This window comes from Podarcis tiliguerta (assembly GCF_965153285.1).
Source record: "Podarcis tiliguerta genome assembly, chromosome: 2".
NCBI lineage: Eukaryota > Metazoa > Chordata > Lepidosauria > Squamata > Lacertidae > Podarcis > Podarcis tiliguerta.
Genome location: NC_139535.1, coordinates 37,801,348 through 37,823,247, shown reverse-complemented (window position 1 = coordinate 37,823,247; position 21,900 = coordinate 37,801,348). Strand labels below are relative to the sequence as shown.

Sequence of the window (21,900 nt, the reverse complement as noted above, 5' to 3'; positions counted from 1 at the left end):
CAAAAGCACATGAAGATAATATATCACTGTGTATGTGTTTGATCTGGCATCTAGTCAGGAATGTTCTGAACAGAGAAGTAGCTTTTGCGACCTAAGAGATACAACTGTGAGCAATTTTCACATTGGATATATCACCACCGAGTGTGATTCATCACTGCAGCTCTGTCAGCCTGAAAAGATCTCGACCACCAGCAGCCGAGGCCCATTCCTGCCTCCATTCCAGCTAGCAGCCACAACCCCATCACAGCTGTGGCATTGTGCAGCACCAAAAGGCACCAACTCTTCTGTAGGCCATTTGCAAACTGTGGTTCAAAATGGTGGCATGTTCTTTCCTTTTTTATGGCTGGAGATGATGTTGGAGAGGAGATGAATGATGCTATGAGACAGGATGACAAGGAATGCAATGTGGTGGTGATGGTGAGTTCTCACATCCCTGATAGACAGATAGGGATATAAGCAAGGGGATGGACAAACAGTAGAATTCAGGGGAGGTGAGTGAAGAATGGGTTGTGGGACAACTCTGATCCATCCATCCATAGTGCTTGGAAGGCAAATCATCCAGGCAAACAATTAAGTGAATGCTTCACCCTTGTTGTGTATATAAATTAGCTAAGGAATCGGGTATCCAAATCAACAAATACAGTGGTACCTCGGGTTAATTCATTCCAGAGGTCCGTTCTTAACCTGAAACTCTTCTTAACCTGAAGCACCACTTTAGCTAATGGGGCCTCCTGCTGCCGCCGCGCCGCCAGAGCACAATTTCTGTTCTCATCCTGAAGCAAAGCTCTTAACCTGAAGCACTATTTCTAGGTTAGCGGAGTGTGTAACCGGAAGCATATGTAACCTGAAGCGTATGTAACCCGAGGTACCACTGTAAATGGATTTCCAATGGGGGCCCGTGTCAGACCCTCCTGAGCAGCTGAAGTGCTGACACAGGCATAAATATTCTCATAATAACAATGCTGGATTTTGACTACAAACCTGAAAAATGGGCTGCTTAAAAGAGCATTTGAAATGGAACATATGTGTCCTTATTTCTTGTGCTTGGATTTCTAGACTGACAAACAATCATAGATGTTGACAATACAACTCATGCTGGAGAGATTCTTTGGTTGGGAAACATTCACTGTGATGCGATGGAAATATGTCCGTTACTGTTGAATGTTAAGGAGGTTGTAGTTTCCAAAAAATGAAAATAAAAAGGGTCCACTGTCCTGGAAGGCAAACTCAGAGGCGTGTTTATTATGCCAACTTAACTAAGGCTTGTTGAAGACCAGAAGAGCATTGTTCAAAGCCTGTTGTTGTTTAAAAAAGGCAGAATAAAAATTTTAGTATAAGGTTAACAACTCAAGGCTTGTTCCAGGATATTGTCATCTACCACCTTATGTGGAAGAGTCACCTTCAGCTTCTTGTCTTTCTGCATGGCTTGGCAAATGGTTTCATATGCATTGTTGTTGCCGGACCAACAGCGTCTAGCAACCTGTCCATAGGGAACAAAAATAAATGGGCATAAATTAAGAAATTTGGCTCTCAGCTATGTCAATCGTAGGAGAACACTTCTAATCAAATGGTTCTCATTTTTAACACATTTGATTTCTCAGTACAGTATCTAGCTCCTTCACCCCCTTGGCCAGGCATAGGCAAACTCGGCCCTCCAGATGTTTTGGGACTACAATTCCCATCATCCCTGACCACTGGCCCTGTTAGCTAGGGATCATGGGAGTTGTAGGCAACAAACATCTGGAGGACCAAGTTTGCCTATGCCTGCCCTTGGCTGCCCCCCCCCACCCGCTTTAAAGTAAACCTGGTATGTTTTAGTTCCAGTTACAAGATTATTGGCCAGCACTAACCACAGGCAGTCACAATATCAACAGGGCGCTTCACAAGGTTCCCTCTGATGTAATGGAAATACTAAGGTGATCTGTAATATGTTCCATTTTAGATACAGGCATTTCTTGAGCAATCGCTGCTCATTATATGGGGAGGTGTTACACGGAGCTAAGCACTCCTAAAACTGACTTGAGTACAGTGATAAAGAGGCTAGGAAAACACTGTGCTTTGAGGGTTTGAAAATCAGATTTGAAGTGTTCAAATTTGAGGAAAGCGCCTGGAGGAATCCTGCAGTTATCGCATCAGTTCAAGCTTTGTTTACAGGCTGCTGTTTTTATCATCTGCCTCTGATAAACGAGGCTTATTAAGAGTGTTCCTCAGTGGCTCAAGCCTAAAGATTAACTTCCTATATGACATACCTACATCTCTTTCAGCAGTGATAAAGGGAGTTACATGCAGAGCAAATCCCTTTTGAGTCCTGCATGATAAATTGACTATGTCCACTAAAGCAGGATGGTTTTCAGTTGCTCAAATCCCTCCTGGAAAATTAAAGACCCCGAATCCAAGACCCAGTAACACTGACCTGCCTCCACAAGAAAAACCTTCAGCTACTGGAGCTAAACTGGAGCCATATTCCTCACTGCACAGGATTATGGCTGTTTTTTAGAATGTTGTACAGGTCAAACTCCTGGAGACCTTACTGAAGCTGCAAGTGCTACATTTCATTAGAAAATAGCTAGCCGAGGAAATGGCGCTTTGTGATTTCACGTGAACTTACTAAGACATTTATGAAATTCTGTATTTTTCAATACATTTTAAAACTAACAAACACCCAAGCAATATTTCAGAAAAAGCAGATCAAGCATATTGGCTTACTCCATTGGAAACATCCCAACTTAGCATCATCTTCGCACGTTCTTCTGCATCTGCTGAGCCATCCAAGACAAGGCCAAATCCTCCGTTTATCACTTCTCCCCTTTAAAATGAATTTATTTTTTTAATCACTTTTTCGGAGTCGAATAAATCACATGCCAGCGCACTACAATCAGACCCACATTTGGGAGGAATGAAAGATACGTATTCGACCTAAAACAGTGCTGTAATTGGGCACATTTAACTGGTGGCAAATGGCCAGTTCAAGTAATGGACTCTGAGAATCCTGGTGCAGAATAAGGATTTTGCCTTTTCCCACACTATGCCCAGCCAGCAAGACCAATTCTTATTAAAGTGCCAGTGCCAAGGGTTGAGCTTGCTGTAATTCTCCTGAGTACAAGATAGTCCGAACAAGTACTTGTTTAAACAAATAATGAAAATGCCTGCATGTCTGATGATTAAGTGGCTAAAGTTACTGGGTTTCTCAAAGGCCAGGCCATGGCTATTGAAGTTGATTACACTGCAGTGTGGAATTCAGTTGCTGCATGATGGCGATGACCACTTTGGAATATGAATAAAGACCTTGGAATAGGGTCCTAATGGAATTATGAGAACGTATTCTTTCATTAATTATTTCATTAATAGGTTGTTTTTTCCCCCCAGTTCCTCCAGGCTTTGTTATTGGCGGATTTGTTTTCATGTTACCTTGCTGACAAGTCATAAGAGCATGCCGTTTGCCGTTTGCAAGTGTCAATCTAGTCCAGTACAGTGGTAACTCGGTTTAAGAACAGCCCTCTTTACGAACTCTTTGGTATAGGAACTCCGCAAAACCGGAAGTAGTGTTCTGGTTAGCGAACTTTACCTCGGTCTACGAACGGAAGCCAAACGCTCGAAGGGCACCGGCGGCAGGAGGCCTCATTAGGGACAGCGAGCCTCGGTTTAAGAACGGCTTTGGTTTAAGAACGGACTTCCGGAACGGATTAAGTTCAAAAACCGAGGTACCACTGCACTCTGCATCCAGATGCTCCTGGAAGTTCACAAGTAAGGCGTGAAAGGGATGGTCACTGCCTGTTCTTTACCCCACGTAGCTGGTACTCAACGTCTGCCTGGTACTTAAATGTATACCACATCATATCTGGATGTTCCTATTTTAGTTATTGTGGATAACGGGGACAAAGCAGAACTCAGTGGACTTTATAACCTGTAACACATGCTGTAAATGTGGCTGAAGGCCTTCAAATGTTTTTAAAGCCAAGATGATAACAGATTAAACAGAGCAGAAGCTGATACTTTAAGGGTGCCTTCATATGTAGAGGCTGCAGCTGGGGGAAAAAGTAATTAAAGACTGTGCTACTTTTCTTAGATGCCCAGGTGCGAGTCAAACACAGAAAACAGTTAGCTGGAAAGCTCTGCAAAATCCCACCCCACTGTTCTTTAGACTACAACCACAATAAACTAGTTTCAACTCTATTTAACTGCTATATTTATTTAAAGGTATGCCTCCTTTTTTTAAAAAAGGCATAGTTCTACACTTCTGTGTTGAAAGAAGCCATGGCAGTTAAACCCATTTCCAAACACTCTAAATTTTTCTCCAGCTATGGCAACAAGTCAGAATTTGACCAAGGCTGAAGCCTAAGTTGTGTAAGCATTCTAAAATGCATAGGTTTGCATCTAACAAAGTATCCAATGAGCAGAATGACTTCTGCTCAGCCAACAAAAGATTCTCTCCCTCTCCTCCCCTGCTTGTATCCTGTGCGCACACACCCCACCACTGCTTTGGGGTCCCACAACTCTCTGGAGCAGGTGTGGGGTGGGACGAGAGGGAGGTGAAATTCTACTCCAGAGGAAAACTGGATATACCTTAAAATACTGGATATACCTGAAATAGACAGAATGGACGACAAGGTTATGTGTAAAGGGTTAGATTTTACAACCCCAAACAAGGAAAGATTCTTGTTGCATTTTAAAGACTAAGAAATTCATTATGGCATGAGCTTCCACTATCAGATGCAATCCACAAAAGTGTTTACTTGTCTTTTATTGGTGTTTAAGGTGCTACAAGACTTTCCCCTATTTTTGTTGAAGGCTAGCATGGCTGGAAGTTCTTAAAATGGATTAAAGTAGCCACACAGTGAACTGAGATTCAACTAATGTTGCCAGGGGAATGTCTTCAGGGACCAAATCAGTGTTGCCACAGAGGCCAGCATGATATGAGTAAAAAATAGATAGATGTTCGGGCAATGCTGAGATTAAGCACCAGTTTAAAATGCTTTCCCAAGTGCTGTAGTTCCTCCACCTATCTCTGTGTGATGCCTGGTCAGAATCAGTTTCTAAGTTTCTCCTACTGGAGTCAAATCTAGAATTCTGCCAAGCAGTTCAATAGCTAAGACAGCGAGGTCCAGGTTTGCCCCACTCCACATGCCTAAAAATGCTCATAAATTAAACTTACAACAAGTCATGTTTGTTAAGCTGAATTTTCCAACAAGTCTTCTCACTTTTATTGGAGAGCGCTTTGCCCTCATTAGTACTGGGTCATATATTCAAATAATTAAAGAAAGATGTGGCATTTTGACCTAAGCTACCTCCTATAATTTCCAGATGTCTCCATCCAAGGTGATCAAAGAACTCCAGGCCCCTCTTGCAATCAAGACATCACACTGTTGACTGTGTACTTCATTTGGTAAATTGCCTCTGTCTCTTTGTTGCTAAAGTCACTTTGGCCTCCTGCTAATAAATGGGCTTTCAGAACTGAGCAGCCCTAACAATGGCCAACCCTAATGTAACTCCCTATATGCTCCAGCTAATAGTAAAAGGATTCCGATTCATGTGAGTAAGTAATTAATGTTCAGCTCTGTTTAGGCGGCATGATTATCAGCCTATAAACAAAAACATCACTTAAGTCTCTGAAGGAAGAATAAAAATTTGTGGAAAGGAAACTAAAACATGCATATTAGAAGTGGCTGATAAATCCACGTGTTTATCCATTGGTAAAAACACTGCAGTTCAGATCTGTCAGTTCTTTAGCCAGCAGTATTGACTCACAGACATAAGACAGCACACACATTTTATCATGAACTGGTGAAAGATTGAAAAAAAGCATGTCTGAATGATGGAGTTTTCAAGGACCAGATGTATGGATCCAATGCAGCCAATCCCAGTGCTGGGCATGAACTAATCAGATTAATTCACTGAATTAATTCAAAATTCTCTGACTCACACCTGAAAATAGTTCCTGTAATTCCCAGGTGAGTTGAACATTATCTTATTGCAGTTTATATGGGTTTCATCACACATTGCTCTGCACCTGATTGTGGGCACTGCATTTTCCATTTTTACGTATCTGAAAAGTGATTCTGTTTTAGCTTAAAGATCATAATTGTTGGGGGAGACAAATAAAGCAATTCTTCACATTGTACCGTGTGTGAATGTTTTGATGTTTACTTAGTCTTATTACTTATATGTAAAACATCAGCAGAGCAGCTTGTAAAATTTCTGAAGGCTGAAAAAAAATGTGAGAACCACATGAATGCATTGTGTCTTGAACTGTAATGGAATTACCTCCATTTTGGAGGGGGTGAACTGGAACTGGTACTAATCCTTTTTAAAAATGAACTTTCCAAGCACTCTGCAGTCCCCACCAGCCTCAAACTTCAGATCACCTTGATTCCTTCTTATGGGCAATGCAGACAGCCACCATGGAGGGTGAATTATTATCACTAGAGCTTTTTTACCCTTCCTATTTAGTGCAAAGTAGCCAATGGAAAGTATGAGCTTAAACTGCATATTTACCTCATTGAAATCAGACCCTGTTATCTTTTGACTGGGGCAGAACTACATGTCAGGAGAAACACAAGAGGGCAGAAGTCTCATTGTACAGGTGGAAGTCCTTGTGCTTCATTGGATACAACCCACAGAAAGGTGCCTGATACTGAATAAGGCAATTGGTCCACCTAGCTCAGTATAGTCTGGACCAGAGGCGTAGGAAGGGTGTTGTGGTGGGCGCGGTCCGCCCTGGGTGTCATGACTGAGGGGGGTGACAAAATGGCAGGGTAGTGGGCTGCACACCTTGTGCCCGGCGGCAGCAGCTCTTCTGACCTGGCGGCAGAGAGCAGTCCTCCTCAGCTGTGGCAAGGCACACCCGGCCACAGCAGCTCTGTTGCTGGGTCATTTCTGGACCAGCTGCGGAGAGCAGGAGAGAAAGCAGCAGCTGCTCCACCCCTCTCCTACCCTGAACTGTGGTGTGTGCGAGGGCACCCTCTGCCCCCTGCCCCCTTTGGGAGCACGCCCGCCCTGGGCAGCATGGGCATATGTTCCACCACTGGTATGGAGCAGGGATGGGGGAATCTATGTCACTTCAGATGTTGAACTACAACTTCCACAACAACCCATTACCATTCTAGGAAGCTAGCTGTACTAGCTGAATATAGACTCCATGGTTCCTGTGATCATTTATGTCTGCCAGCACGACAGGAACCAGGATAGCAGAATGGGTGAAAACCTCAATGGACAAGCATTGCGAAGTTGAGGCAAAGGGAAGGAGCAGGGACTGTTGTGCCTAACTAAGAGCTTGGGGAGGATATCTTGCTTTAAGAAATCTTCCAGGTTCAGTGCCCACAGAAAAAAAGGTTTAATTTGCTCCTTAAAAAAGAAAGGAAAAAAAGCTAAAACTAATTGGAGTGAGAGCGGAGGAAAAAGCAGACTGGCACCTGACCTGTTTTGTATCAGCGATCCCTTGCTGCATTTTAGCATATGGACATGTTATATTGGGGTCCAAAGGTCACAGGTTTAAATGCAGCTTGCGGGGAATCGAAATGCATCTCATCCACTGGCACCCTGAAGAACTAGGCAAGTTAATATGGTGTTGGAAGCAAGTTCTATTTAGAAAGAAAGAAAGAAAGAAAGAAAGAAAGAAAGAAAGAAAGAGAAAACCTCGAAACTACCGTAATAGTAGTGAGTTTTCCACGGAATGCAGTGGTCACTGTCTTAACATTTGGGACTTTTTTAAAGATCTGGGAATGAATTAGAAGAGAATCTTGCAACATTAGTCAATAAAAAGAAACCTCAGAGTCTACTTAAACTATTCTTATCCTGGTTTTGCACTCTGAAGGCAGCTAATACTGTAACTTCATTTAAAGGCAGCCCACAGTAATGGGCTGTGCTGCATGAATCCCATTGGAGCTGTATAAAAGCACAACTGTTCCACAGTTTTCATTAACTTGCATAGAGATTGTGTGGGGCACCTTGATGTGTTTCTAAAGCACAGGTGGAGAGCCTGTGGTCCTCTGCATGTTCCTGGACCTCCATCCCCCACTATCCCTGACTCCTGGCTATTGCTGGTTAAGGGAGATGGAACCCCACAACATCTGGAGGGCCGCAGGTTCCCCTTCACTGTTTTAAAGTCTTTCCAGAGGAGTAACTGTGTTAGGCTGCTTCAGCAAAAACAACAAAGTGTGGCACTTTAATTTGTCACGGCATAAGCTTTCATGAGTCCACATCAGACTGTCATCAACGAAAGCTTATGCCACACTACGCATCTTAACATGGCACACTACCCTTTGTCGTTTATAAAGTTTGAAACAGAAGCAATGGAGACTCCCATGAAGGCATGTCCTTCAGCAGCTCAATCCTGTTGCCCTACAACCATTGCTGTTTTTTGCTGCAGCCGCATGGCACTCAGGAAACGACTTCTCCCTTTTGAAGACAAATTCTCCTTACCAGCCAACGCCACCACCGTTGTGCAAGGCAACCCAGGTGGCTCCTCTGAATGAGTCCCCCACAAAATTCTGAACAGCCATATCTGCGGAGTGAGAAAGCAGATGAATTACCGAAGCATGGGGATTCTTAGGTTAATGTGGGGGAAGGCGCATAATATACGTGCAGCTGTGAACCCAAAGCTTTCCTTTCTTTCTTCATTTCATTGACTACTTCCATTCCAGCTATCGCATTGCCCTAACATTGTTGCCAGAGGGCTAAAGCAAATGCGATGGTAGCAGATCTGTGTGGCAAAACTTGAGATTGCTGCCAGATGCCATAGCAATTTAAAACACAGCCAGTGCTAATTCCGGAACTCAAGACATCCTTAGTGAGTCACCTGAACTATGAGGAATAGGCCTGACCAGGGCAGGCAGCCCAACTAGTGTCTGCTTCTGCTTCTCCTCCCTATGAGCATCACTATGCTGGCTCATGACCTGTCCTTCCTTCAGACAGGTGAGCAGGCAGGCAGCGCCAGCCAGCATGACTAATGGTCAGGGATTATGAGCGCTGAAGTCTAGCAACATCTAGGAAATAACAGACTCCCCAACCCAGGCATAACAGAACACAATCTTCTCCAGAGCCTGTTGAAATCCTTGGAAAGATCACGTCTCTGAAGGCCTTTCCTTGAGAATGGACTTCACTTTGTGATAGATTGTAGGCATTGCTGATGCATTTTGGTATGTGTCTGAGTTATTCAGTTTGGGGCAGGCTGGATGTTTCTCGTTTAATTTAACTGGCTTCAAGTAAGTAGGTTTACAGTGGCTGTAAATTGCCTTGGGAGGGCCTTTTGCCCTGAAAGGCTGCCTTTAAATAAAAATACAATCCTTTAAGTAAAAATATAAATGCATTTTCTCATGTTATGTGTACTTATAAAACTGATAAACACTTCTTAAGTAACTTCAGCTTATCTGAAATTCAACCATATAAAAATGGAATGTTATTATTTACAAGCAAATTCCTCGTCCTGGAAAATATCTAAGGGTGTTTCCAGAATGTTGTTTTTGGGGGGTGGAGGGCGAGATTCAGTCACACACTAGCAAATACAGGCTGCACAATTAAAGTTGATTTTGTGGTCTTGCACAAACATTCCCAATAAGGGAACTGATGGGGAAATGCACTGAAAAAGGTGAGATAATGCAACATCCCCACAAATAAGACTGAATGTTCAACAAACAGGTGGTGTTGTCTAAGCTCCTCACAAACTTTGTGCGAACAAATCAGGAAGAGTGTGCAATAAACAGGTCATCCGGGGCAACTGAAGGCATTCCAAAGATGTCTGCAAACATGACATGCATGCTGGCAACATCAGCCCTGCCACGTGGGAACCCCTTGGAGACGACCACAGTGCTTGGAGATAAGGCAGTCAAGGCCTTTAGCAGTAACCAGAGGAGAAATGACTGCTGGGAAGAGCGCAGAGAGAAGAAACACCATGGTGCATCTGGATGCTTTCATCTGCCCTAGCTGCAACAAAACATATCTCTCCAGTATCGGTCTCTACAGCCACAGCAAGCCCTGTAACCCTCCAATGGTTTGACTTCACACCTGAAAGTGCACTCCACCGTGGTCTCCCAAGACAGACAGATGCCAACCATTAAATGTGCAGAATCTTGGGAGGGAGGAGAATTTCCACAGTGATTTAATCATTGGCCTTTCTTCCCCTTCCCTCCACTAGGCAGGATACCTGCATTTTTATGTTTTGAACTGCCACAAATGTATTCATTGAACGGACACCTGACATTTTGTTTAATTTCTAGTAGCTCCGCCTATCAGATGCTGGGATCTTGGTTAGCTGGGTAGAGATGGGAATACCAGCGGGTTCAGCTTATCATTCAGGGGCGAGAATAGCTTATTCAGGGACGGGCGCTTTGTCCTTCTTTGAATTAGCTCCCTGTGTATTGATGGGGTAATGGCCATTTACATTATAAATAGAATATAATGTTTACAGTATCCTGGTCTAAGTTGTGCACTCAAGTTCTGTACTCTAGATGTAAAGAATATGCTATTTTTACAACTCCCTTTTGTTTTAAACCTCGCCCTGTACGTGCTTATGCCATCTCTGTCTACTTACTGCCTCAGAAAAAGTAGGATATTCCCTATGGAAGTTCAGACTACCATAACCTAGTTAACCTTCCAAGCCAAGGATGTTTCAGCATCTCCCTCACTCCCTATTTTGACATCACTGAATTGCGGGCAACCTGTGTAGCAGGAAATCTTACCTACCAGACTAAAACTCTCCATGCTATTCAGCAAAATTATTTTTTTGCATCTTAATCAATTCTGATCGCTCAAAAGAGACTCTGCACCTATTCAGCTGACCTGCACAAAATGCTGATCCATCATAGATGTTCGATGTTTCTCTGTAAGGACTGTCTGTCCCACTGACATCATGGTGATCTCGACTAAGGACAACTGGTGCCTGCAAGATAAAATAAAAGCTGAGGAGAGAGCAGTCAGAACTAGGGTGGGTGGGAACAGATCACTCTTCCTATTTAAAAGGAAGAGCCTCAGTTGACAAATGTACACTAAACCAAATGATGGCATAACTCCAGGTAACATGGCAACAGAAAGACCAGGGAAGGAGTTATCACAAAATCCACCCTTTTAGATTCCAAAAATACTTGCTCCAAAATAAGGCCCGTTGAATTCAATGGGGCTTGCTCCTAGTTAAGTTGGCATAGGGTTTCAAACCTAAATCACTCCCAGAATTCCCTATTGCCATCTGGCATAGATCTCTAATGGGATGGGTCAGAAATGACAGACCTGGTGAAGAGAACAAATTTTTGTTTCTGATCTTCTGGCAAGATTAAAGGATTATCTTCATCCTCAATCCCTGCTGTAAATTATTTTAGCCTGGAGACCAGTCCAGATGGAGGTACCAGCTGACATCTTCTCAGGGAAAGACTTTAGCAGTGAGTGCTTGCGTTTGATAAAAAGCTTAAACTTATTGAAGTGGAAAGATATGGAGCATGGCCCTGTTTTAGGCTGCTAGGAAATTATGTGGTCTGTTTGTAGTGCACTTATAAAGAGGGAAACCATGACATTAGATCATGCAGAGAGAGAGAGATGATAGATTGGCATGAGGGTTTGATTGATAAAAGTATCTTATATTAATGGGTCATTCTGGAGTTCCCAAGAAAGATCCTGGGGTCCAATACTGGAAGCTGATATGCACGGTCATTTCCTATTGTATGCTCCCTGGATAGAAAAGATACTTTAGCCACATTTCTCTGCCATGAATCATTGTACTGAAATAAATAGAAAGGAATATCTGTGAAAACCACTGGTCATTCCTAACAGGTTTTAAAAGAGGAGTTGGGTTCAGAAATAAATTTTAAAAACCCCACATTTTATACAAAACCTTATCACACCATGTGGTTAGTGTTAGAGCCAACTTCATTTCTGAGGGAATGTTCAAGGAGGCAGGAGAGGATATATTGTTAAATTATATCCTTCCCAACTTGTGTTAACAAGTTCTACAATTTAACAGAGTAACATTCCCCTTTTTAAACTTGTACAGCAGATAATGTCTTTGCCAGGCTTGTTTAAGCCTCTAAAATAAGTTTCTTGGTAATTCCCCCTCATAAAAAGATTAGACACAACACAGTCTTGTATAAAATTATATAAAATAGTTTACTCACATTCTGTTCACAAATGGATCCCAGAAGGCAGACTTAGGTTACAAAACATATACACCTGGAATCTATCCCATAAGGAGATAGTTCCTTTGTCCTCTCTTGGCTGGAAGCCAAGAGACCATCTCAGACTAAGCAGATGTTGCTTCTTCAAGGAATGGAGTCAGAGAGAGATATGGCTGCCTCCGCTGAGGTATTTTGTTACCTGCATAGGTGAGGTCACGCCCACCTCTGGTCACATGTAGAGGAAGTCTGTCCCAGCCCAGGAGGAAACAGGAATTTCCGACTTTTATGTCTACTCTAGGAATGTTGTATTTGACTGCTCTGTGTTTCACATCCCACAATTTCAACCCAATAATCTTTGTTATTCTGCTGCACATTCATTTGCTTCAGGTGGTTTGCATTTTTAAACGAAATATCCTTGTCCCAATGTTTTACCTTATCCTGCCAATGTGGGTGGTGTTCAACATGTATTTACTAGATAAGGGAACCATATGGCTTTTTCCATCACAGGCCAATCTTGTATGCTAGAGGAAAAGAAGCAAGTCACACCAAAGTGATATCTGCAAAGAGAATGTACCTTAATTTTTCCTTCGGCGATGCTTCGGTTAATAGCCAGTGCAATAGCAACACGACCCTTCTGATCTGAGTACAAAATTCTGGCTTGGGAACCCACAACCTAGAAAATAGAAATAATAGAAATATCTCCAATGCTCCAGATGTGAGCCAGTGACATTTCTTTTCCTCACAATACACATCTTCAATGATTATGTTAAAAGGTAAAGGTAAAGGTACCCCTGCCCGTACGGGCCAGTCTTGACAGACTCTAGGGTTGTGCGCCCATCTCACTCAAAGAGGCCGGGGGCCAGCGCTGTCCGAAGACACTTCCGGGTCACGTGGCCAGCGTGACATCGCTGTTCTGGCGAGCCAGAGCCGCACATGGAAACGCTGTTTACCTTCCCGCTGGTAAGCGGTCCCTATTTATCTACTTGCACCCGGGAGTGCTTTCGAACTGCTAGGTTGGCAGGCGCTGGGACCGAACAACGGGAGCGCACCCCGCCGCGGGGATTCGAACCGCCGACCTTTCGATCGGCAAGCCCTAGGCGCTGAGGCTTTAACCCACAGCGCCACCCGTGTCCCCTAATGATTATGTTATGATGATGCAATTAGGCTTGAAATAATAATAATAATAATAATAATAATAATAATAATAATAATAATAATAATAATAATAATATATTATTTATATGCCACCCATCTGACTGGGTCGCCCTAGCCACTCTGGGTAGCTTCCAGCAAATTATAAAACCATAGCAAAACACCACACATTAAAAGCTTCCCTATACAGTACAGGGCTGCCTTCAGATGTCTATTAAAGAAGCCTTTTATTGTTTCTGGGTGCACAGTTGTGGTGCGTGTGTGGCCCCAGCAACAGTTTATCTGGTTTGCAAATGTGCCTCCCAGGCTCCCAGAGTTTGGCAACACCTGGTTCATCCCAATCCTAGAGCTTTAGCACTTAAGCTCTTCATGTTTAGGTCATTTGTACTGATAGGGTGTCATTTGAAACATTTCTAATGTTGGACAAAAATAGCAGTGGGCAGTTTACCCATGCTTTGGGATTCATGCTTGGCTTTTGCTGCTGAAGGACTAATGCTCATCATAAGAATAAATCACACATTGGCTGCCTTGGACTGCCTGAAAGCACTTTTTCTTTAAAGGTCTGCATGCCAGAAATGAAAATATTCCCTGAAAGTCCTGTTAGCTTGGAAATTTTCCAAAGCCCCTTCCAATTTACATGACCCAGTTAGTGCAGCAACTATGGCCTAGTTTTTGCTAAAGTAATAAATCTGTGTCTGAGCTGGGCTACTTCAGATTGCAGATGGGGCGCCTCAAATGTTTTAATGTTTCTCTGTGCAAAGGAAAACAGGTGTCAGGGACAAGGGTTCCAACTTTTCTCTGGTGCTTAGTTTTCTAAGAGCAGAGAATTTTCGTATAAAAAAGCAATCCATCATGAAAGGTCCGCCCTGCATGCATGTTTATCACCTCAATGAGAACTAGTGACCTGAATAGAACTAGGCTGGATTCTGCATACAGCCAAGCTTGCAACCAGGGCTACTTAGATAATCCACCTCTGCAGGGTTCCAACCCAGATTTTGAGGTTCCACTGAGTCAGATATGTTTAATGGAGCAAAAATTAAAATCTGTTCTTGTTCATTTCCAGAATTTGGCAAGCCAACAAGAGGATATTCCTCTCCTTTCTGCATCTTTTCTTTAACATAATGTGTGTATGCTTAATTGGAAATAAAACCTGTAAACTGTTTTCAAACCTTACATCTTTGTAGTAAAAAAAAAAATGCAAATTTAAAAAATGAACTGCACCTCAATTTTAATCTCCCCCCCCCAAAAAAAATTAGCAATTGTACTTGTCTACAAATTGTGATATTGCAAACATTAAAAACAACAACAATAAAAATACAAGCAATGGCTTGGACCCTAACTTGCCTTTGAAACAGAATTTGTGTCCATAGTATGGGACTTTCCTGCTCTCTCTCTCCCCCCCCCCCTTTCACAGCCCACTGTGATCCCAAAGATTTGATCCCATGGGTTGTTGTTGGTTCTTGGGAATGGTGTGGGAATGCAGCTTGGAGCAGCTGCATATGGAGGTGGACTTGGCAGAAATCACACACACCCTTAAGTGAATTAGAGGTACAATTCTGGCCAATTTGTTTTTACTTTTTTTAAAAAAGAGAGAGAGAGATGGATTTATTTATTTTTTTAGGAAAAGGTTTGTGTATTTCTTCATTTTGGACACATGCACAAAATCCATTCTATTCCAAAAACTGGGAGTGCTATTATAACTCAACTGGAATGGAACCAAAAGGAATGTCATAATTTCAGACGTTTCATGGAGCAGAACTGAGAGAATTAGTTTATTCCTCCTTGCAACCCACATCATTGCTCAGCCCAGTGATGGCAGCTTTGCAATGATGTGGCAAATGTGATTCAAAATGCAGAAGGCAGCATAGCCACATGGCCATCCTATCACATGCTGTCTGATCCACTCAAGCCACAAATGAATGAGGAAAATGTGATAGTGTGAACTGGGATGCTTATGAATGCAGGCGTGTGAGATGCCTCTGTATCCAGAAGGTGAATTATTTTTTTTTCAGAGGCCTGGAGGCCAAAGCAAATGTCACATACCCAAACCTGCATACTATAGCCCCACTCTGTTTTCCCTCCCCACCCCCTGCCTATATGTAAATTGTTTTAGGAAGGTGCCAGTGAGATTCTGGCACTGAGAACACAGAGACAACCATTTACCAAGACAACAGTTTTAGGTTTTTGATTGGGCTCAGTCTTCCATTTGGAAACTATGCCCTTTAAAATGATGACACCGAATCTGAGCAGTGCACACAGTCATTCTTTTAGTTGGCTGGATCCACATACCAAATTGTGCCTCCTGGCTTCCTGGATCCAGCGGATGTTATCGGAGTATTGCTGCTTCACAGATGCAGTCACTGGACAAGAGGAGGGGAGAGGGGACAAAATGGCTCATAAAGTGAGTACATTGCAGCCTAAGCCATGTGGTAACTCCCGAGGCCAGCACCTAGATACACTATATAGAGAATAAGATACTGGGAATGAAAAAGGCATGAGCACCTTTAAGACGACAAGTTAAATAGGAATGGAGGGTGGATAAACAATTGATTGATTGATTGATTGATTGATTGTCACTAGGCTTGGCTTGCACATAAACATGCACGGTCTAGAGGCAAAGGAAATAATTTACCGTTCTTAACCTGAAACAGTTCTTAACCTGAGGTACCACTTTAGCTAATGGGGCCTCCCACTGCCACTGCGCCACCGCCACGTTATTTCTCTTCTCATCCTGAGGTAAAGTACTTAACCCAAGGTACTACTTCTGGGTTAGCGGAGACTGTAACCTGAAGTGTTTGTAACCCGAGGTGTTTGTAACCTGAAGTACCACTGTACTTTATCTATTTAGCAAATTAATAAACCACCCTTCATCACACTGTAATCCCAAAGCGGTTTCCAATAAAATAACAAAAGCAAGATAGCATGACCAAATATAACCAGCTGCCAGAGATAAATGTCAAATATGTGCACCAATACTGAGGAGACATTATTTTAAGCCTGCGCAGGCATGATCTCTTCCATGATGCTTGCAGTTCAACTGCAAGATCCTTTAATTAAGCGTTGAGGATTAATATGCCAGTCTTTTTAATAACCATGAAAAAGACATCTGCTTCCTTAGGAGAATTATACTGCATTTTAAATTCCATAGGGAACTATCCTATAAAAGGACATTGGGAGACCTGAATGAAAAAATGTGTTTAATGGGCTTTTGCAAAATATGACAGAACAAATACAAAAGGGAGCATAAATATCTCTGAAAGGCTTTAGATCACCCTGGAAAACAAACATGGTAAATCTGGGGTGCAAAACAGCTCAAGGAACAAGCATGGACTCCCCACTTCTATTCTGTCCAAGTGCGGCAATTCATTCTCCCTTCCTAGGTAGAATCACTGACCTCTCATTAGCTTAACTTTGAAAATCCTTCCTGAATTGCTGAGTCTCACATTTAAAATAAAAAGGGGAAAAAGTTGCCTCTTTTCTCATGAAACTGATCCTTTATCAATTTACTTTGTTGCCTCTGCCGCTTGCTGATCTTTATTTAGGTTCCAGAAGATACTAAAAGTATGTTGTGATCTCAGCCACATTATTTGTGTCAGCAAGGAAACTGACTCCCTAGCCTGAGAGTTATTTTGTATTTTAATTTTACATCATCCAAGCCTCTCCAAATATACACAGGAAAGCACATTCTTCACATAAAACCGGTAAAGTCCATTTCACTCCCACGCCAGCCTTGATGCAGAGAGGTCATCATTTCTCAGCAGATATTCCATTTTTTACAGAGTGTCACTTCAACGGGATAACCTTGGACATACTAATTTTGACTTTAAGAACGCTGCAGGAAGCAACCATAATCACATTTAAGTGTGTGTGGTGCAAAACACCAGCATTAGACTATGATTCAGTCTAACACTTTATATAGGTTAATGCACAACAACCAAAGTATCCTGGGCATTCTGCTTCACAGAAGCCTATTTGCTTGTAGTAGCTATAGTTCTGAGGATTGCCACAGGCACCAAGAATTAGTCTAGTCCTTTCAATAGCACACCTGATGCTTCCATTGCTATTTATCTATTGACTGCCCTTAGCAGAGAGCTGGATGTAACAAAAGGAGTGGTACCAGCACCACCATCAACGCTGGTGAGAAAGATGGAACAGCTCTCCATGTACACATAAAAATCACTGGAACTGACAGCTGATACAGCCACACAGAGGCTTCTGTACACCTGAGGTGGGTGGGTTAACCAGGTTCTTAGCTGAAGATTGGTCTTGCTCCTCATATCTTTTCCTTCTGCTTCACATTGTGTGGTAGTCCTTCTTTCTGCTTCACAGCATGGTGTGGCATATAGCATCAAAGGCTATAAAGTTGAAGGGCTTGCTCACCGTGCATGAGAATCACTTGGCTACTCACCAGTTGCTCACAGCTGACTGTGAGGTAATTGACCTCGCATGAAAAACTTTTCATTTGATGTGGTTAGAGCAGATCTAAAAGTTCTCTCTGTGGTGGCCTTTCTGCACATTCTATGAAAAATATATTAAATAGCTGTTTGCGACTGTTAAAGCCCCAAATAGCTTAGGATTGGGACACCTTTTCTATGGCTGCATAACTCTCCACCTAAGAAAGCTCACTTTGCCCCCTCTTTGGTTACTTTCTGTCCTCACTATGCGAGGACCTTCCTTTGCAACAGGCATCTAACCTGCCAAGTCATTAGTGACAATCTCTCCTGAAATATCCAATACTTCAGTGCTTTACCTGCTGTAACTACTTGATCTGTCTACAGGGTGCCAATGTGGTGCCCCCTAGATGGGTTTGAACTCCAGTTTGCATCAGAACCAGCTATTGTTATGGCCAATGATCAGGGATGATAGGAGATGTAGTTCAGAAGCATCTGGAAAAAGCACCACGTTGGTTACCCCTCGTCTATTAGTTTGCATTTTAACTGATTATTTAAATGCTTCTTCTGTCATGTGGCAAATCACCTTGAGTATCTTAAAGGAAATAGCAAGGCAAAAACATTTTTTAAAATAATAAATAAATAATGTGACAGGTTTCTGTCTTTACAATTTTTGGCATTCCTTTTCAATTCTGCTTGATAAAATTATTTATTGTTATTGTTATTGTTATTGTTATTTAAAACAAAGGCAGCTTCCCTTCTTCAGAATGACAGTGTATGGCTAGGAGCCTGAATGTGGAATGTCCCAAATTCAAAGAATTGGAATTTTGTTTTGGTCATTATACTAATGATATGCACATTCCACAAGAGGAGTGTTTGAATGGCCCAACAAAGGAGCGACTGTAGCTATTAACCAGCCACTCAATGGCCAGCTTGATCTAAAGTTGCTGACTTGGTGTGTCAAAAATGGATCCCATGAGGCCATGTTCTGTACCTATCTGTGGAAGACAAAGAGGCAATTCAAATGTCCATATGGAGAATATGGGTTGACTGGAACCAGGAGGAATTTGGTTCACAGTGAAGCCACTGTGTGTTTGCTTCACCACAGGCACAGTTTTTGCCACTCAGCTCACATTGACTACACCATAATCCCTCCACTTCTGGAACTTTTCCAAAAGAATGGTAAACGTGGTTTGGGTTGCCAGCAAGGTCCAGGGTAAAGCAATCAGACATTTCCCCATGTTAACAAATCCTGCAGAGATCCATTCAACTGGCTTTCTCAACCTTCCAATATGTCACTCTTGAAGATGAGGACTGTAGCTGAAGCTCTGCTTCTAGCTATAGAATAGCTGAAGGGCAAGCAGAGCATTCAGTAACGAAGAGGTCAGAGGGGATTCCTAGAAAGGTTCATTTTATTAGACATCCACTCCACTGAAATTCAGTAGTTGCTTCTCTCTGAATTCCTATGTCCGTTGCTCTGCCAAGCACAACAACAAATTCAATAACTGAGATGCGACCTAATCTCCTTCAGTCAGCTGGATTTTTAAAATGTCTATATATACACACATATACACACACACACACAATTCTGATGGGCACTTTCTTGTGAGACACAGCCTTACAGCTTTATCTGGCATTAAAATAGTTTGGGTCTCTATCCCCTTTGAACGGTGGGAAAGTCAAGGCAGCCTTTCTAGGGTCGGATGCCATACCTTCCGGGAATATCTACACTGTGAGAATGAGAGCGTTCCAGCTTGTCACTGTGTTTGTCATCACCCAATCGCACAAAACAAAATAGTCTTTTGCAGGCCCCCTATAGTACCATATGGGCAGGGGGTAGAGGTACCTTTGCAGAAGGACCATAGCTCAGTGGTAGAACATGCTCCTTGCATGCAAAAACTCCCAGGTTCAACCGCTAGCATCCCCAGGTATGAACTAGGAAAGACTCTGTATGAAATCAGGTAGGGCTGGGTGAAACCCCTGTCTGAAACTCTGGCACTATTGCCAGTTACTACAAGTGAGAGCTGGACCAAAAAGAAGGCTGGTCGCCGAAGAATTGATGCTTTTGAATTATGGTGCTGGAGGAGACTCTTGAGAGTCCCATGGACTGCAAGGAGATCAAACCTATCCATTCTTAAGGAAATCAGCCCTGAGTGCTCACTGGAAGGACAGATCATGAAGCTGAGGCTCCAATACTTTGGCCACCTCATGAGAAGAGAAGACTCCCTGGAAAAGACCCTGATGTTGGGAAAGATGGAGGGCACAAGGAGAAGGAGACAACAGAGGATGAGATGGTTGGACAGTGTTCTCAAAGCTACCAGCATGAGTTTGACCAAACTGCGGGAGGCAGTGGAATACAGGAGTGCCTGGCATGCTCTGGTCCATGGGGTCACGAAGAGTCGGACATGACTAAACAACAACAACAACAACAAGCCATATTGAGCTAGTTGAACTATGGTCTGCCTTAGTATTGCAGCTTTCTATGTGTGTTATTAGGCAAAGGTGCTCTTTTTAAAATTCCAAAGTTTGGGGCCATTACCAGCAACATGCTCACATCTACTCATTTCCATAAAAAAATAAACAAATAATAAAATCATATTTAAAGTATTGTAGTGGGGTTAGCAAACTTTGTTAATATTGAGGGGCACATTTTCTCAGGTGTCAGGGGTTGTATGCTGGCAGAGGGCAGGACTAGAACTATATGTGGGTGGGTCTACACATTCTCTCATCCTCTCTCATTCTCTCTCTCTCTGGCCCTCCTTTTTCTCTTTCACTCCCTCCTCCATTCCACCAAACAGGTTGCTGGCAGAAGAACAGACCACTCTTGCCAGAAGTCTAAAACTATCCCTTGCAGAGGGACTTTGAAATTAGGCCAAGGGCCACATTAAATTAGGCTGGGGGCCATGTGCAGCCACTGGTTGCCCACTCCCATCTTACAGGAAGTCTTCAATCCTTTGCCAGCAAACCAGCCAAGAGATGTCAAGATCAGAAAGCCAAGTAATGAAGACTTCATATGGCGAAACCGCTGTTCAGTCCTTAAGCATGACAACATGAATTATTTTGCTTCCAGTGTGTCATCAGGTATATGACCTCATTGTATGAAAATATTATATTTAATTCAGTCTGTCGTATCTGCGTCCCATCTTATTCCCCAAAACCTCAGTCGCATAGATGGGGTGGTATTCAACTAAATAACTGAACTCATGCAAGGGAATAGATAGCTCTGTAGGTAAGAGCACGGTGCTGATAACGCCAAGGTTGCAGGTTCGATTCCCCGTGTGGGACAGCTGCATATTTCTTCATTGCAGGGGGTTGGACTAGATGATCCCACAGGGTCCCTTCCAACTCTACAATTCTATGATTCTATGATTCTAAGGATTACCACTAGTGCAATTTCCTCCACCCCCCCCCCGTGCTTTCCATCTTCAGATCTTCCCTGGAGGGTTGGTGGAACTCCCAGAGCAGATTTAGGAGGCACACAGTGGTTGCGGGGGGAGAGGAGAACATTATATTGTGCAAATAGAAATCCTTGTGCTGATGGAGCATTAGTCTTAATGCTATGTTAAATACAACCTCTCATTTTACCCCAGATCCCCCACTCTGAGCCCTACACTCTGTCAGTCACTCTGGCCTCCTCTTGATGTTTCTACTCAAGATTTACTTGGTTTTGTTGCCTGTAATAGAGGAAGAGGTTGCAGATGTCAATGACCTTGCAAATACATGTGGAAATGGCAAGAAGTTCCAATGGCTATAAAAGACATCTGTGAACTCCGCTGTCAGAGGCAGCATGCCTTAGAACACTGGTTGCCGGGAATCACAGGTGGGAAGAGCGCCATTTTGCTCATGTCCTGCATGAGGGCTTCTCGAAGGCCTCTGGTTGGCCTCTGTGAGAACAGAGTGCTGGGCTGGGGGGGGGGTGTCCTTGGCCTGATCCAGCCGGGCACTTCTGACATTTTGCACCCAGAAGATGTGTCTGTCTGGGAAATTTACCTTGAATTGGATAATAATTTGGTATTTATGGTCTTAGTTGCAAGACACAATAAACTGAAGGCAGGTTTATCCATACCCCAGATTCACCTCCCATACTAGAAAATGGGTCGTCTTACCTCCCTGAAGGACAGCTTTCTCAAGCACTGATGTTGCAATGAAGTCGGTGGTTGCCAAATCTTCTGGGTTGCCTGAGGTACAAACCCAACGGAATGGTCCAAATCCCAAAGAAAAAATGTCACTGGGAAGGGAATATGTTTCACGATTAGAAGATA

The 21,900-nt window shown here is 42.9% G+C and overlaps 1 protein-coding gene across 2 annotated transcripts in view; it reads right to left on the bottom strand.

Moving 5' to 3' along the window:
* Positions 1-1,215: 1,215 nt before the first annotated feature.
* The window catches only part of UROC1 (urocanate hydratase 1), a 46,675-nt gene continuing 25,990 nt past the window's right edge, over positions 1,216-21,900 (bottom strand). Inside the window, exons 14-20 of one of the 2 annotated variants that reach the window (XR_014507914.1) lie at positions 21,745-21,866; positions 15,537-15,607; positions 12,670-12,768; positions 10,774-10,873; positions 7,083-8,500; positions 2,707-6,825; positions 1,216-1,480 (exon numbers count right to left, since the gene is read on the bottom strand). Coding sequence is in view for 1 of the 2 variants with exons in the window: in XM_083426954.1 (XP_083283080.1) it covers positions 1,340-1,480; positions 2,707-2,806; positions 8,419-8,500; positions 10,774-10,873; positions 12,670-12,768; positions 15,537-15,607; positions 21,745-21,866 (715 nt within the window). In the remaining variant the exon portion in view is untranslated. The remainder of the gene's footprint in view (positions 1,481-2,706; positions 6,826-7,082; positions 8,501-10,773; positions 10,874-12,669; positions 12,769-15,536; positions 15,608-21,744; positions 21,867-21,900) is intronic. The other variant, XM_083426954.1, reaches the window with a different exon arrangement.